Source organism: Colletotrichum siamense, assembly GCF_013390195.1.
Source record: "Colletotrichum siamense strain Cg363 chromosome Unknown KSG_Cg363_contig03, whole genome shotgun sequence".
Lineage (NCBI taxonomy): Eukaryota > Fungi > Ascomycota > Sordariomycetes > Glomerellales > Glomerellaceae > Colletotrichum > Colletotrichum siamense.
The window spans coordinates 5,436,088-5,451,848 of record NW_023501016.1 but is presented as its reverse complement, the minus strand read 5'-3'; the positions used below and the strand labels follow the sequence as shown (position 1 = coordinate 5,451,848).

Genomic DNA, 15,761 nt, shown 5'->3' with positions numbered 1-15,761 from the left:
GCCAACCCAACCCCACCCAACACCTAAACCCCAGACTCTCAACTCCACAACATCTCCACCGCAACGTAATGAGCTTCTCGTCATCGTGGTTAGTCATCAATCAAGGCCTTGTTGGCTCAGTGGTAAAGCGCCTCACTAGTAATGAGGAGATCGGGCGTTCGATTCGCCCACGAGGCAACTCAACAGCTTCTAGCGGACGGGTACTTCGTCCCTGGTTCTTTTTGTGTTTTTGAGACTTTTGGTGTTGGCTAGTGGTCTTTCGTCTATGGAATATGTTCCTAGTTTCCTAGTTACATAGCATGGATGGCTCAGAAAGAGACTAGTATTTGCACGAACTTATTGACATCCTATGACATACATAGTAGGCTTGAAGTAGGGTTCACTTATTGAACTTGGACTCAAATACTACAATGTCCCGCATATCAAATCAAATAGCATGGTGCACGAATCAATACGTCCTCTAATTCATTACATCAGATGTGCAACATAATCCCTACCTTACTGGCTATTGCGCCCTCAGTGTATATAGTAGATTTGACAATGACGGAGCTGCAGCCCGGTGCCAAGTTCTCAAGCGGAACAAATTATTTTACGGAACAAATAGCGAGTTCACTGCAGTTAAAAACCCCCCTGAAGGACATCTTCTCAATGACGAACATTCCAAACGGGCCACAACCGCCTGGCAGCGAGCCAGTCTGGTTTTCGACCGCGATACTCACCCAAAGCGCATGCTTTTCTTTTCATCCTATTAAATGAGGAGGGCAGTTTCATTTCATCTAAGCGACCTGCAACAGACAAGGAGACGCCCAGTTTCCCCTCTGAATCCAACCTGGTAGCAAGACTGCGACGTCTTCCAGCAGCCACAGGATACTGAATTCTCCTTTATATTCCGTTTTGGTTGCATGATCAAAGGTTTGTAAAGGAACTCAACGTTGAAAGCAATATGGCAAGTCCTTAAGGCGACTCAGTGAGATTTTTTTCGTTGGTTCAGCGCCCTCAGAAAACTGTTGGGCGACCCTTCACTGCAATCTGAACCGCCCCCGAGGGCACATGGACGGCTGCAGTTGACGCCCGACGTCGTTCTGCGTGAAGCCTGCCCCTTGCTATCCATGCAGGCGGCTGCGAGTATGCGTCACTGTTGGTCAAGATTATGTGTGCATTACACGGTCGAGCCCTGTCGTTTCCATGATCTGGTCCTGAGATGCGTGTCTTACTCGTGCCGAAGTGTCATCGTGGAGGCAAAAGCAAAGTATTCATGCATGAGAGGATAGTACAAGTATTTTTCAGGACACTAGATATGTCTTCTCTCCGAAGGTTTACGCGATAAAGCCAGCAGCAGAGGAGTCGGCACTTTCAGAAAGTTGACGTTTCCATTGCTGTCAGGAAGCCTGCCTATCCCTTCACAGTTGCCCACTTGACCCTACACCAGCAACGAAAGCATTCAGACCCCAACTTAACACCGGACGTGTGGTGTCGTGGACTTATACTCAAGCATTCACGTCTTCTGGGCATTTGTTTTTCTTTGGAACTAACTTATCATTCTTCCGTTTTGTCAGGGAAGCAGGCAAGCCATGGACTCTGAGCAGGTCTTCCTTATCCCCCTTCCTGACTCCTTCTATGGACGCCGCCGCCGCAGTGAGGTGCTGGCGACAGTCTCCTTGTGACAGCCTACCAGCAGATGTTCCCTGCGTCCTAGGTGAGTAGCAATGCGATGCAGCAGAACGGCTAACCCCAACTTTTACTCTCACCCTTGCAGCTTTCGTCGACAGATACCCCAACTGCACTGCAATTTCATCAACCCACAAGGGAGTGACTACAAGAGGGCGAAGCTGATGACTACCACACCACCTTCAGAGATCCTCTGCAGAACTGGAATATTCTTCGCTGCGCTCTCCACGCCTTGTATCCCGACCAACTTCTGTCTTAATGTTCAACACTCAAGTACGTGACGACCATAGGCTTGTCTCAACACTCCCTTCACGTTGATCTAGCAGCAAGAATATGACTTGTCCAGTGGACCAAAGATATTGCCATTCCACCTAAGTCTTTGGGTTAGTCATAGAGCGAAAGATTCTTTCGTCCAGAATCGGCTTGTGCCAGACAACTTCAACGTATGAGGCAGGGCTGCGGATCCCGGTTATCTGAATGGACAAAAGCAATATCCAAGAGTGAGACACTCACTCGGTGGCTTCGCTGAGAAAACTGCATATCTGTGCGGGGATTGCAAGGCTCCGAGGATTCGCTGCAATTTGGTCCGCCCCGGAAAACATATGTCTGCAGCTGACGCGCCACGTCAACCTGCATGGCTTATGTCCCAGATAGGCAATTTGTAGGCTTGATCAGATGAGGCGAGTTCACTGCAATCTTAACCCCCCTCGAGAGGATGGGCAGGTCCCGTAAACAGTAGCCCAGAATTAAGGAAATGTCGTTGTCAGAAACAGAAACACAGAGTCTCCGTGACTTCTCTGCGATAATTCACGGTCCACGATAAATCACAAAAAGGATCTAGTTTGTAAACAACGAAAAATAAATACACGATGATGTTGCGACTTCAACATGCAAACAAGGTGTCTCCCCTTGAGCGAGGTTTACGTGTCCCTTCACAGCCACCGGCCTTTCCCTACTTGTAACTTGGAAGTCTTGGGCAGAACACAGGTCCGTGTATTTTCATGGACTTTCGTCATAATTCTCATGCCGTCGAGGTTGTTGTTCTATGGAATCGGCCTGTGAAACTAACATACGGTTCACAAATAGTGATTGTTGAACAAAAGGACATTAGAATAGAAGCTTCGTAACCAAACAGCTGCAACCTGCCGTTGCACTTGGCGATCTTGGTCCTCACGGTCCGAAAATCAGCATGGCTCTCTGTTATACGTTTACAATGCAAAGCAGGCGATGACATATCCCACTCTACGTTGAAGCGAGGACAACGCTAGCAATTAGCTAAGCTACTATCATTCTTTCAGTCTTCGACCCCTTCCTCGGTCTAATCACCACATTGATAAGGCAGATGAATAATCTGCTTCGTTAGATAAGGTTGTAATCGATCCTGCACTTGGTTATGCACTTTCGCCTTAGAAATATAGAAGAGCCTATGAAAATTCAGAGTCCGGTGGCACTGCAGATGCTACTGCTGGCCAAGCAGTTGCACAAAACCATCTGAGCCAATGAATGAAAATGAGGCAAGAACCAAAGTCAAACGACTGCCACCCGTTCATTTCACTGCACTCTTAACGCCCCCCAAGGGACTGTACGTAGGATAAGCAGGTAGAAGGTATGAGGGACCAAAAGAAACAGGGCTTCGTAAGATTTGGTAGGCTTCACTTATTTGATTATGAGACGTCTAAGGTCTGCATGAAGCGGGAAAGTTTGAATTCGTATAGTTTGTTTAGATAAAAAGTAGATCAAGCTCCCAAGCCTACCTTCACGTACACTGGTGGACTACAGAACTGACCGGCTTCGGGATTGCTAAGCTCCAGTGAATGAGTAATTAGGTGTAAGATGCCATACTCATCAAGCTACTGCTGTTATAAAATACAATTACAACATTAGCATGCTTGCGCTACAAAGTACTCTCGAAGCTGTTGTAAGGTTATCGAGATTCTGGTATCCGGGCATCTGTCTAAGATTACCGCTGTCAAATAAGCGTTTCGGTTATGCAACTTCAATACGAAGACTTCACTGTGTTTCTTACTCCCTCGTGGATATCTTCGCAGAACCCCAAATACCCCCTCAGCCAGAAACGCTTAACGACTACCGAGCAAGACTTCCGATCGTAGTATCTACACAAGTTGTGTGGCAGATACTCCCTTTATTGTCACCGACGATAGTTGAGCAATAATCGCGCTGCAATGTTGGCCCTTTTAAAGTTAATAAACTGGTCCAGCGAATTTGCAGGTATATATATGCCTTCAAAGATTGACCACTGACAGTCGGGGTAATTCATAGCGATCTCGTCGTGATTGTGAAAACTCCTGTGGCTCGGGGGGAGCTCACCCGCTCGACCGACTCAGTCCGCTTCACTTTTAGTCCGCCTTTTTTCAGCCCGCCACCTTTTTTTTTTCTTCACTGCATTCTGAACCCACCCCAAGGGAGCAACGGCAGCAGCAGCGGGCGAAGTTCCAGGAAATGACTCAGTCGTCAACCAAGAACAAGAGTAGCATTCTGCCGTTCATTGCAGTGCAAGCTGTGATAGCATGTTCTGCTTTTCGAGAACGCAACCACACTTGCAATAACGGAACAAAACGCCATTGTCTTCTCTATTTTAAACCTATTTTTCGATCTAATCCCTATACTTATCAATAGTGCCAATAAACAGTCTGCTATTATATTCTCAAACCTATAACTAACCCTACACATGCTTGTGCTCTTTTGCCTTAATTATCAAATTGATAGTAAGGCCCATAAGAATCGAGGGTCTAACAGCACTGCACCCGCTCCTGCAGGCCGTCTCACTCTTCTTGCGTCCTTCGCTGCATTTAAAGCCCTTCCCAGGGAAGTAAACACAGAGAGCAAATCTATTAAACATGTTGGGGGGCACGGATAGGGCTTACTGATAGTCGACAGGAAATTGACGTACCATTTTGAAGCGACTTCATCTGCAACGCCAGCAAGACTTCGACCTTGTCCGGTAGCCGTAGAAGGTGACTTTCTCTAAACCTGTGGTTTCGGCCATAGATGCGGTAGGTTTTCCAGCGTTGATGGATCCCGGAGTGTTCCACTGTGGGAGGCAGGCAAGGGTCAAGACAGCTGACGCCCAGCGTCGTCCCGCATGCTCGTTGCTGTTGGGCAACCATGCATGCTGCACGGTCCCAGGTTCTGCATCATGTATCCGGGTTTGCATATGTACGTGTTCACTGCAATCTTGACCCCTCTCGAGATAATGAAGTGGTTCTCTGGATGAAAGGGGTGACTTGGGGAAATGTTATTGCTAAGGCAATCCCGAAGACTTCAGAAGAACAGAAAAATATAGTCTCGTAGTCCGTTTCTGGTTGACCAGAGATAACTTTTCCATGAGGCCCACGCTAGGTATACCGTCAACGACACAAACAGAGATTGTGACGCAGCCAATCCTATGCAAAGCCGAGGCGACCGTTTTCAGAACAAGCCTGCTTTTCCAGTTGACACCTGTTGAATACGCGCCGCCAGAAGCGTACTCCTGGACCATCCGGTTTACCATGATGTAAATACATCCTTTCAAGTCAACCACAACAACCGCGATGTCCCAGTTCCAGACCTCTTCCTCTGTATTTTCACTATATCAACATAGCGGACGGATGACCCGCTTCTCTGGTTTTCGAAGTCACAATCAACCTCGCACATGGTACACACTTGTGCCTTGGGGAGGTGGTAGAAGCTATGAGAATCATGATTTCAGCGGCACCACTGGCTAACAATTGGGCAAGAGTGTCCGAGCTAATGGCTGTGATATTGCAGTACTTTGTAACTCAATTCGCCCATGAGGGCAACCATGAACGGCTGCAGCTATCCAGACCTCACACGTTGAGGCGCAGACATGCGGCAATCTTACCTGCATTGCACTGCAATTTCATTCTCCTTCGAGCCAACGGGTTACTTCTCGAGACTATGGGTCAGACTTGAAGAAGTGAATTAACGGCTGGCGATTTACAGAAAATGAATGTTAAGCCTCATGGTTTACAGAAAAGCTGGTTGTTGCTGCCTTACGATCATTAAGGTGGGATGTTGATATCATCAACGAGGTCAACACACTAATGCCTACCTGCGCACTATCATCTTAATCCCTTGGGAAAGTATCATCAGACTGAGAGCATCTAACAACATAGCTACAGAGGCTTAACCAAAATTACCAACTCCTCTAATGACGAAGAACCAAGTACTAGAGATCGACCCCAGTTGAACCACCACATCAGCAGGGCGGACGGAGCATCTCCTCCTCGCCGAGGCCAAAATCGACTCCGCCCAAAGTAATGCACTTTTGCCTCGATAATATGGCAGAACCTATGAGCATCTCGAAGATGGTGGCACTGCAGACGACTTTGCTACCAAGCAAATGTGCAGAGTATCTGAGCCAATGGATATGGTATTGTAATTCTGACGTGCATTACATGGTGGAACTGACATTGCACAGCCACCTCCAGGCGACGATTCACTGCAATTTTAACCCCTCTCAAGGGAATAAGTAGAGCAACCAGACATTCAGTATACGCAGAAAAGGGTGCGAATTATGATCTGCTACTACGCCTCCAAAGTGGCTGGATGAGGCCGAAAAGTGGGATTCTCTCGTAGTCGCAAGTCTGAATATCGCGAACAGGCCAGCGCGCACTTCAAGGAACCAAGCCATACGTGATCATTAAATTGTACCAGAGCCTGACAAGTATCAAAACGCCATTTCAACACATTCTAGTTACCCTTCACCGTTGCCCTTCTTCGCCTTCCCTCACCCCGTCTTTCCTCACCTCCTTCTCCCCCTCAACCTTCTCCTCAACAGCAGGCGCCGGCGCCGCAGCCGGAACAACATCCCCAGCCGCAGCCTTCGCCGCCTCCGCATCCTCCTTCGCCTTCTTCCTCGCCTGCTCCTCCTTCTTCACACTCTTCCACTCCACGCCCGCCGTCCCGATAATCACCGCACAGCACAAACTCACACCAGCAATAAACACCGTCCTCAACGACTCGTTATACGCCTCCAGCGCGGCCCCCCTGACGTCGTCCGGGAGATTAACCACAGTCGTCGCGCCATCCCCCCTCAGATCCACGCCCTCGAGCCCAGGCACGCCCCTCAGCCTGCTCACGAGCTCGTTGCTGAGGATGCTCTGCCCGATGGAGTTGCTCACCGCGCCGCCGAGGGTCTGCATGAACATCATGATGCTGATCCCGATCGAGATGTCCTTGAGCTCGAGCACCGTCTGCGCGACGATGTTCACCGTCGGGAAGATCAGCCCCATCCCGACGCCGTAGATGACCTGGTACCCCGCCCACGCCGCCGCGCCCGAGTTCACTCGTAAAGTGGTCAGGAGGCCCGCGCCGATGCACATGAGGACGTTGCCGGCGATCATGACGGGGCTGTAGTAGCCGATGCGCGTAATGATGCCGCCGGTGATGACGGAGAAGACCATCATCGTGAGCACGAGCGGCAGCGTGCGGATGCCGGAGTCGACGGCCGAGTAGCCCTTGATGGCCTGGAACCAGATGGGGATGTAGTAGGTGAACATCATGGCCTGCGCGCCGAGGGTGAGGGCGGCGAAGGCCGCGAAGCCGATGGAGCGCTGGGTGATGATGCGCGGGGGCACGGTGGCGGTCTTGGGGAAGAGGATCTGGATCGCGATGAAGGTGATGAGGAAGACGCCGGCGAGGACGAGGAGTGCGATGATGCGAGCGCTGTTCCACTGTGATATTATTAGCTGGCATGTCTCTCAACACGGGGGAGGGTTCATGACTTACATCGTACTCGACGCCACCCCACTGCAGCGCAAGCAGCAAGCACACCGTCCCAGGCACAACGATCGCCGTGCCCGCAAAGTCCAGCTGCTTCAGCTTAGCCTTCAACGGCAACCCGCCCGCCGGGCCGCGTCCGGGCGCCTTCAAAATGAAGAAGATGACAAACAGCGCCGCCACGCCGAGCGGCAGATTGATCCAGAAGCACCACCTCCAGGTCGCGCTGGACGACGTGAACGCGCCGCCGAGCAGCGGGCCCGCAATAGAGGCGACGCCAAACACGGCGCCGAAGAGGCCCTGGTACTTGGGGCGGCGGTGCAGCGGGACGGAGTGGACCATGACCATGGTGGCGCCGGAGCCGATTCCCGCGCCGCCTACGCCGGCGATGGCGCGGCCGAAGATGAAGGCGACGGAGTTGGGGGCCGAGCCGCAGATGGCGGAGCCGACCTCGAAGATGACGACGGTGATGGTGAAGACGGTCTTGATGTCGAAGAAGGCATAGAGCTTGCCGAAGAGCAGCTGGAAGGCGCACGAGGTTAGGAGGTAAGCGGAACCGTACCAGCCAATGTCGGTGACGGAGTGGAAGTCGTCGGTGATTTGGGGTATCGCGGTGGCGATGATGAGGCGGTCCTAAGGTGTCTTCTGTCAGTATTGAGTGCTTGTGACTGTCTGAGGGTTTCCTTACCATTGCAACGAGGAACATGGACACCAGGAGCGAGAACATGATGAGGAACAGCTTGACGCCCATGGGATACTGCACCTCCGGCGCCGCGGGCTTTGCGGCGGCATCCTTGGTCGGCTCCTGCTGCGCTTCCTTTTTGAGGTCATCGTTGGTGTTGCTCGTTCGCGATTCAGAGGCGGGCTGGTCGACCGGCGGAGAGCCGACGGCGACCTCTTCTTTGCGGCGCTTCTTGAACAACATTGCGGCGCGTGCCTTCGTCTTATAAGTTTCGTTTGATGATGGCAGATCGAGTCCGCCGAGTGCTCGTTTTGTTGATTATTCTGCCGTCGTTCGTATATCAATGTCCGGCCTAGGGATGTCCCAGGTGACTCGGTGCTTCAATAACAAGGTTCGCTCTCAACATTGGCAGGAACCCAAAGGAACTGTAGTCGGTGATGGACACGCTGCTCCAGGAAACAATCCGCAGAGACGAGCCGTCCCTGCCCTGTTATATCCTTCGATCCCTCCGTCGTGAAACCCAAACAAGGGAATATTGAAAACGCACACAGACGAATTTCGCCTCCCTGGACCCAAGACAAAAAAAAACAGAGCCTCCAAACTTGGCTCCCGCTGCACGACACCAACGCCAATCACAACCAAAGTCCCTTCAGAAGGAAGGAAGGCACCGACCGACTCACTCGCCGCTGCTGCGTTGCCGGGGTCTTGCCACGGTCCTACCCTGTTTACCCCACTCATACCCGTCCTTCAGAGGCTTTCCATTGGCCAATGCGCATTTGCAGCACCTTCGGCGAGCTGAAAAGGGAAATCGTCCAACTCGTCCAAAGAAAGAAGGGACGGGACCTGGGCGGCCGAACCTGGCTGCTAGGCTGTCTTCCACTTGCTGTTTTTATTTCCCCGGGTCATTTCCGTGTGTTGCGCTGAGACATTGCAAATTCGAGCGTGCCTGAGATTAACCGTCTGGTGCAGATGGTTGCAGATGCCATCTCGGCGAGCGTATTAGGAAAGGTCGCGGGTTCCATCTGCAAGGCGGCTTGGCCCTGCAAAGCGGGATGAGCCTGCCCGGGTGATGCAATTCTCAGATGGACAGCCACTTTGACAGAGGCTCAGTCTGCACTCAGACCCGGACAGATATTCCTTATATCAGCCAAAGTCCCTTTTCTACACCAAACCGAACATGAGAACGAGGAAGATGTGGAGTACCGAGGCTTGCGTGCTTACTTACCAGGCCAGAAAGATCTCGCCGAGATCGACAGCTTACAGCACAGCCAGCGTTGCCTCTCTCTGAATAGAACAGGGCGAGTGAACGGTGAAATGGTACTTTGGTATTGCGATCCACTGATATTGGTCATCACCAGTCGAGAGGGTTTCATTCCCTCAGCCCTACAGCCTCGAGGCAAGCTCAAACTCGAACGTCAATCCACGATTAGACCTAGCCTTCCCAATTACCTGAAAGCTGTCTTCTGGTCTTCCCACATCACCTGCTAGTTCATGACATCCACTCCGTGCAGTATATCTGGATTTTTTATCAAACAACCTAGACAGAGGAGATACATGAGAATGGATACATTCTTCACTGGATCGACCTCCAAAAAGCTTGTTGAAACCAACTAGCAATAACATTCATCGGATGACACCGTCATCTCCTGGACTCGACCTACACCCGAGCTGGACTTCTGGATTTCTGCCACTATCTTTGCAATACTGGACCCCTAAGAATTCCGCTATATCATCACATCTCGAATCTTTCCGCCCGACGCTCCACCTCTCTGACGTCGCATAACAAGATCGCAAAAAGCGAGGTCGTCCAGCAGCTCCGCTCCCTCAGATAGACCTGGCAGCTAGCATTTCCAGGCTAGAATGATTCTCCCTTCGATAAGTGCCGAAAGACCTGCGGTGACATACTCGGTATACGAGCTATTCATAACATCGCGAGTGCTTCACGAAATTTGAGAGCAGCCACGGAGCGCTCGCTTCCGCTGACAACTCGCATCTCATCCAGCATCACTCGACGCAAACAAACTTGCCCAAACACCTCAAAAATTCAGGGAAACGTAACCTATCTAGACAAAAATCACCAACCACCAAAACCCCCCAATCATCATCACCACCCCCGTTCCCCTCGGTCCCGAAATACACGGACTCCACACCAAACCCCCCGTCCTCGGCCATCTCATCCCCGAACGCAAAACTCCCCGATACACCCGAACCCGTCCGCCTACCTCACCCAATTGGCTGCCCGTGCCGCCATCGAACCACCCCCTTTCTTTCTCCTCCTAATAGAGTAGAAAAGGTAGACCCCGAGCCCGAGCCCGGTTTCCCCCCCTCCCCGTAATTACCAACTCTCCGGACCACCCCCTCCCCAAAATCAAGAAACAAAATTGTACGAGTCCTACATATACTCGGCCGAACTAAATCTTGCTTGCCCACCTCTTGCATCCCGGTTTCCCGCGAAAACAGGTCGGGGTCGGGGGTCGGGGTCCGTCGACGCCGGTGGTATCCTCGGCGGCTCCCGGTAGAACGAGCACCTATCACGTCACTTTTGGTCTTCATACCGACTGCCAGGTTGCGCAAGACAGATCTACAGGTTCGCGAGGATAGAACACATGGCTTTATCTGATTGAAGCATGTCATCTCAATCTCCGTCATGCGACTTTCGTATTGACCAGGGTCGCCTAAATGACGAGTCACCTCTGGCGCCCCCCGCGTCGTCAGCACAGGATGCCTCCCGCGTCGTAACCTCTAGGCAATCATGCGGACGTGTGTTGCCTGTATGCTATGACAGGCCGCCAAGCAGATTCCTAAATCTGTCTTTAGCCAGCGCCCCATGTAGGTTGCATGCACGATTCCTAAGACTGATTCATGAAATCCCTTTCTATTTACCATTAGGTAGGTTTCGTCATCTCATGACAGTATCGTTACAGATGTTGGGAGAGTTGTCACTTTACAACCGGTGTGAGAAAATCCAATACCCATCCGAGAAATGCCCCGCGCCCCTCTAAACAGCCGAAGACGGTCCCTGTCTTTGCGATTCCTTCCCCCTTTTTCCAGTCCCATGCACCGGACGATGCAATCCGTGACGTTACCATCTACCCGTCGGTGGTGCACCAAAGTTGCCAAATGTCCCAAACATGTTCGCTGCGGACTGCTGGTTCATGTTGCCGTTGGGAACACCCAGGTCCGCCCACATGTCTAGATCGTAGAAATTTGTCGTATCGAGGAAGTTGCCCAGATATTGGTCCATGGGCTGGTCTTGTCGTGGAGGAACCTCCATCTTCATCGGCTGGGCGGGGGAGGGCCCGGCTGATGATACCTCCGAGTTCGACTGCGGTACGATGTCCTGCAGTCGGGGTACTGCCAAGGGTGTCTCGTAGGGCATACCAAGCTGTACCAAGGATCTCTCTCGGGCTCTCCACGCCTTGAGCATGTAAATGCCCAATTGCACGTTCTCCTTCCTTGACATGTCCCACAGCTCCTCGTGGAACTGGTATACCCTGTCAATAACCTTCCAAGCGCGGTCTGCAAGCCTGCCCGTAGGTCGCTTGTAGAGCTGTCCGGCCATGACGATGAACACGTCGATCTGGAAGTGCAGCTTGAAAAACCACACGAACCCAGTATTCTCCATAAACTCGTATAGCTCGACGTTGTGCTCGTGGTGCATCAGGGATATCCTGAACATGTTATCTTGCACATTGAAGATCTCGGTGCCCCATTCCGGTAGTTCGCGCATCGGAATCATCATCGTTCGCATCTTGTCAATGATCATAGACCGGATCTTGGTTGCCACGATGTGAATGTTGCCTGCCAAAGGATCGCAGTACTTCTTCTCGAGGGCAATGAGCTTCGAATCGAGATTGTCGACAAGTGTGCGGTACTTGGCCAACGTCGCAAGGTTGGTCGCCTGAGACTCGGGGGACTCGTTCTCCATGGCGCCTAGCACAACTGCCTCGAAGTCGGGAATTCGGTTCTCGACGATGAATCGGCCAACCTCGTACAGGAGCAAGCAGAAGGCCATCTCAGTCGGGCCCTCTCGGGGCTGGACGGGCTCCGTCGAGCCGGGGAAGAGATCGGCGTCGTTCACGTTTTGCGGCGTTTTCGTGTCCCAGTTCCATGGCAGAAGCGTGTCGCAGAATCCAGAAACCATCGCATACTTGGTGTCCAGCATGATAATCTGCCACCAAAGCCTTCGTCGCATTTCGGTTTCGTACGGGGTCAGGTTGAGCGAGTCTCCATCACGGTGCAGACCCATCTTTTGCGCAATTCTTATTAATACACCGCTCAGCACCCAGGCGGCATGACGGTTGTAGCGGCCTTGGAGAGAGACCTACACGATGTTAGCAAGTTTACCCTTTTGGCAATACAGTCAGAACAGACCAGGTAGAGGATAAGAGACTGCAGGGTCATCATGTCGTGGTTCTTGAGGAAGTTGACCTTGGTCAGCGCTGCCTTGACACCCGCGGTGAACTTCTTCAGCGCATCCTCCTTGGAAGAGTCGAGCATCTGCCTAGCTTCGGCTTCCGTCATGGTAAGAGTCGCAACGAGGTAGATGGAGAATAACAGTGCCTGAGCGTTGTTGGCGACATTAGAGTGGTTTGCTGCAGCTTCGACTACTAAAGGCTGCAGACTGGGGACGTGAATGAGCTTGGTGATTGGGTTGACCCGCTCCAAAAAGACCTGCCAAAGTCTGAAGATCTGAACAGGCGACGGAGTGACGTCCTCGAGGTCGATGGCAGCGAAGTCGTTGAGCAAGAGATCCACGTTGTCGTCGGGGGTAACGGCATCGGAACCTAGAACACTCTGCTCCTCCTCTTCTGCTTCAATGATTTGTCGCATAGCTGTCAACTGCGAGGGGTCAGGATTCTGTTTTGAGCAGAAGAGCAGGCCATGAGCTGCCCAAACGGCGAGACGCTACGCACCTGATCATGAACGGTAGCCCACAGATAGCTGTCCATAAACCTGACGCTGCCATCTTCTACAACTACCTTGCCGGCTGGCTTCCATTGTGAGGTCGCAGGCGAGCCAATGTCGTCGAGAATCGAGGCTGTGCCTGTGGGCAATGGAAGCTGCGTTATACTTGGGGACGGACCTGCTGTTGAAGAGGGGGTGGGTTGGGTTGACGGAGAAAGAATGCTCGAGACGGTGGGAGGGCCGGCGGGAGGCGTCGTGGAACCGGTCGTAGCATACTGCTTCAACAGTGCTTCACACCTGGCCAACCTCTCCTGCAAGTCCTGATTTGGCCTCCGTCTCTTGCGCGCAGGAGCTGGTGTGGAGGGAGTGCATGTGACATTGGCCTATGCGAGTCAGCGGCCAGAATACTAGATAACTTCACGGTCTCGGCAGCGCACCTTGATACAGTTGGAGCATGGGGTATTGCGGTCGCATTTGATCTTGCGATGTTGGCAGAGCACGCAAGCCAGAACCCGCGGGCTCTTGTGCTGGCTCGAGGTGGTGCTCATCATTGGTAGGGCTGAGGCTGAGGGGCCTATGGGGATGCGATAGTCGCCACAGAAGGATTTTGAAACAGGACGAACTCGTCCATGTATTGGGGTATCAAACCCGCAGACTCGGAACGCGTGGGCGCGCGGCCCTTATGATCAGTCCCTCACGGGAGCAGTCCGACGACGACGACAGAGGAGTTGCAGGGGTTCTGGTTTAGCAAAAGGGAAGTGGAGGAAAAGGTGTGGCGAGCCCAAGATCTGAGACCTGAGAGGTAATAAATGAAGACGAGGATTGATTGACGCGACCCTAGTGGGAATAAAGAGCCCCCCCTTTGACGAGGATCGCAGGTGGTCGCGCACTTTGGCGCAGCGCAAAGTAAAGTTTTTGGCTTAGAAATTGGCAGAAAATGGGATCCTGGGTTGCGTTTGGTTCGAGGCGGCGTCGATGACCAACCAAAGCGGGGGTTAGCGCGAGAGAACGGCTTTGGATCGTTATGCTTCCCCAGTTGTGCACCTCAGTGCGGCGGCGGATGAAGATGGTGGGCGAGGGCGGTAGAGAGGGAGTTGGCGGAGGCAATACGGCTTTGGTCGAGGGTTGATCGTGGGCTGGTCCGGGACGAGCGGACGGGAGGCCTGGCCTAAGTAGCCAGGGTTCGAGTTGGCTGAAGCTGCGAGCCGGGGCGCCTTGTTTGAAGACGCGCGTGCGGTAATGATGGTGAGCAGACGGGTGACGGGTGCCTGGGATTGATATGTGCGATGTGAATCCTCAGGCCTGTGCTGCTGCGTTGCCGAACCGCAGACGCCGTATCTTTGTTGTGCGGGATACGGTGGGCGGGATGGAAGGATTGGCTGGAGGGAGAGATAGGTACCAGGAGGCGGAGGTTGGAGTTGCGCGATGGGTGTGGGTGGGTGTCCAGATGTGTGTGTGTATGTGTGTTTGTGTGTGTGAGAAAGAGAGAGAACGTGGAGGACGAGGATGGGAAAGAGGAGGCGCAGCGGCGGAGAATGTGGGAAAGCAGCAAATGCAAATGCAAGAGAGGAGGACAAACAGCTACCGGGCAGGCAGGCAAACGGCAGTCAGTGAGTGTGAGACTGAGTGGTTTCTGCTGACTGGACTGGACTGGACTGGACTGGCTGGTCTCGAACTGCTTGCTGCTACTGCAGTGCTGATGAGGCGTTCGGCGGCGGCGGAGGCGGCGGTCCAGAAGAAGTATGAAGAATCAATCGAATGCGGGCGCGGGTCACAGTTTACTCGGCCTGACTCGTCGGGATTCCAGGAATTCCGATGCAGCACTACCCAGCCAAGAGCACAAAAGGACTGACCGGTGCTGCGGGACGTGTCGTGTGCGTCTCACTGGGTTTCTCCCGCTTGCGCCTAGCTGATCTTCTGGGGCCCAATATATGTCTAAGGTAAAGTCGGGTGTGTGTGAACTCGAGACTCCAGTTGTCCAGTGCTCCCTCCCTACACTAGGTGACTAGGTAGAGGAATGGAGACGAGTGGCTAGGGAAGTGGAGGAGGATAGGATAAAGTGGTTACTGTACCCCTCCAAGGCTGCGGATGTCTTTTTGACGCCCGAGAGATTCCGTCGCAATTCAAACAGGGACGACGTTTGTGTCGCAGGTTGCCGTCCGGTTCAGTTGGAGCAGAGTTGGAGTACCCAGGTGGTGGTACGTCGCAATTATTAATAGGCAGCAACTGCGGCGACAGGAGGCAGAAAAGGCGGGCAGTTGACAGAAAGCTAGAACGTGGAAGGGAACAGAGAAGAGATAGGGCAGCAGGTCGATCAATCCAAGCAAGACGGGACTCAGAGACTCAAGTCAAGAGGGGGTGAGGTCGCCGGAGGGAACGGACGAAACGGACGTCGGGCGGACGAATGACGACAGGATGCTGGCCAACTGGGTGCATGTGCGCGGTCTAGCCTCGAGCTCCTCTGCGGCGACGGGATGCAAGGTAACAGAACCCTGGCCCTGGGACGGAGTTTGGTGTATGTCTTGTACCGCGTAGCAGTGGCAGCAGTGCGGATATACTTTGGACGTTTCCACCGTCGTAAATCTGGGCTGAACCTCGATGCCAAAGTCCGCCGAGGTTCGGAAGAGCCTACAATGGGCAGCCACGTCTGGTCGTACTAAGTAAGGACTAAGCGGATGCTAAGGGATGGATGTGCGGTCGAGAAGAGAGAACAGGCAACAAATAAGTGCGATCAACTCCAGGGTTCAACGCGATGTGAGGT

The 15,761-nt window shown here is 52.7% G+C and overlaps 2 protein-coding genes across 2 annotated transcripts; both read right to left on the bottom strand.

The window, feature by feature from the left end:
* Positions 1–6,392: 6,392 nt before the first annotated feature.
* aurT-0 (Rubrofusarin-specific efflux pump aurT) lies at positions 6,393–8,335 on the bottom strand (the record flags this gene model as incomplete). The annotated part of the gene is made up of 3 exons (XM_036637260.1): positions 6,393–7,364; positions 7,420–8,043; positions 8,099–8,335. The coding sequence occupies 3 exons, from the start codon at positions 8,333–8,335 to the stop codon at positions 6,393–6,395; spliced, it is 1,833 nt and encodes a 610-aa protein (XP_036497292.1).
* Positions 8,336–11,174: 2,839 nt separating this feature from the next.
* Positions 11,175–13,548, bottom strand: aurR2-1 (Aurofusarin cluster transcription factor aurR2; the record flags this gene model as incomplete). Its single annotated transcript, XM_036637259.1, has 4 exons — positions 11,175–12,416; positions 12,467–12,934; positions 13,009–13,383; positions 13,438–13,548. 4 exons carry the CDS (start codon positions 13,546–13,548, stop codon positions 11,175–11,177), a joined length of 2,196 nt encoding a protein of 731 aa, XP_036497291.1.
* Positions 13,549–15,761: the final 2,213 nt, after the last annotated feature.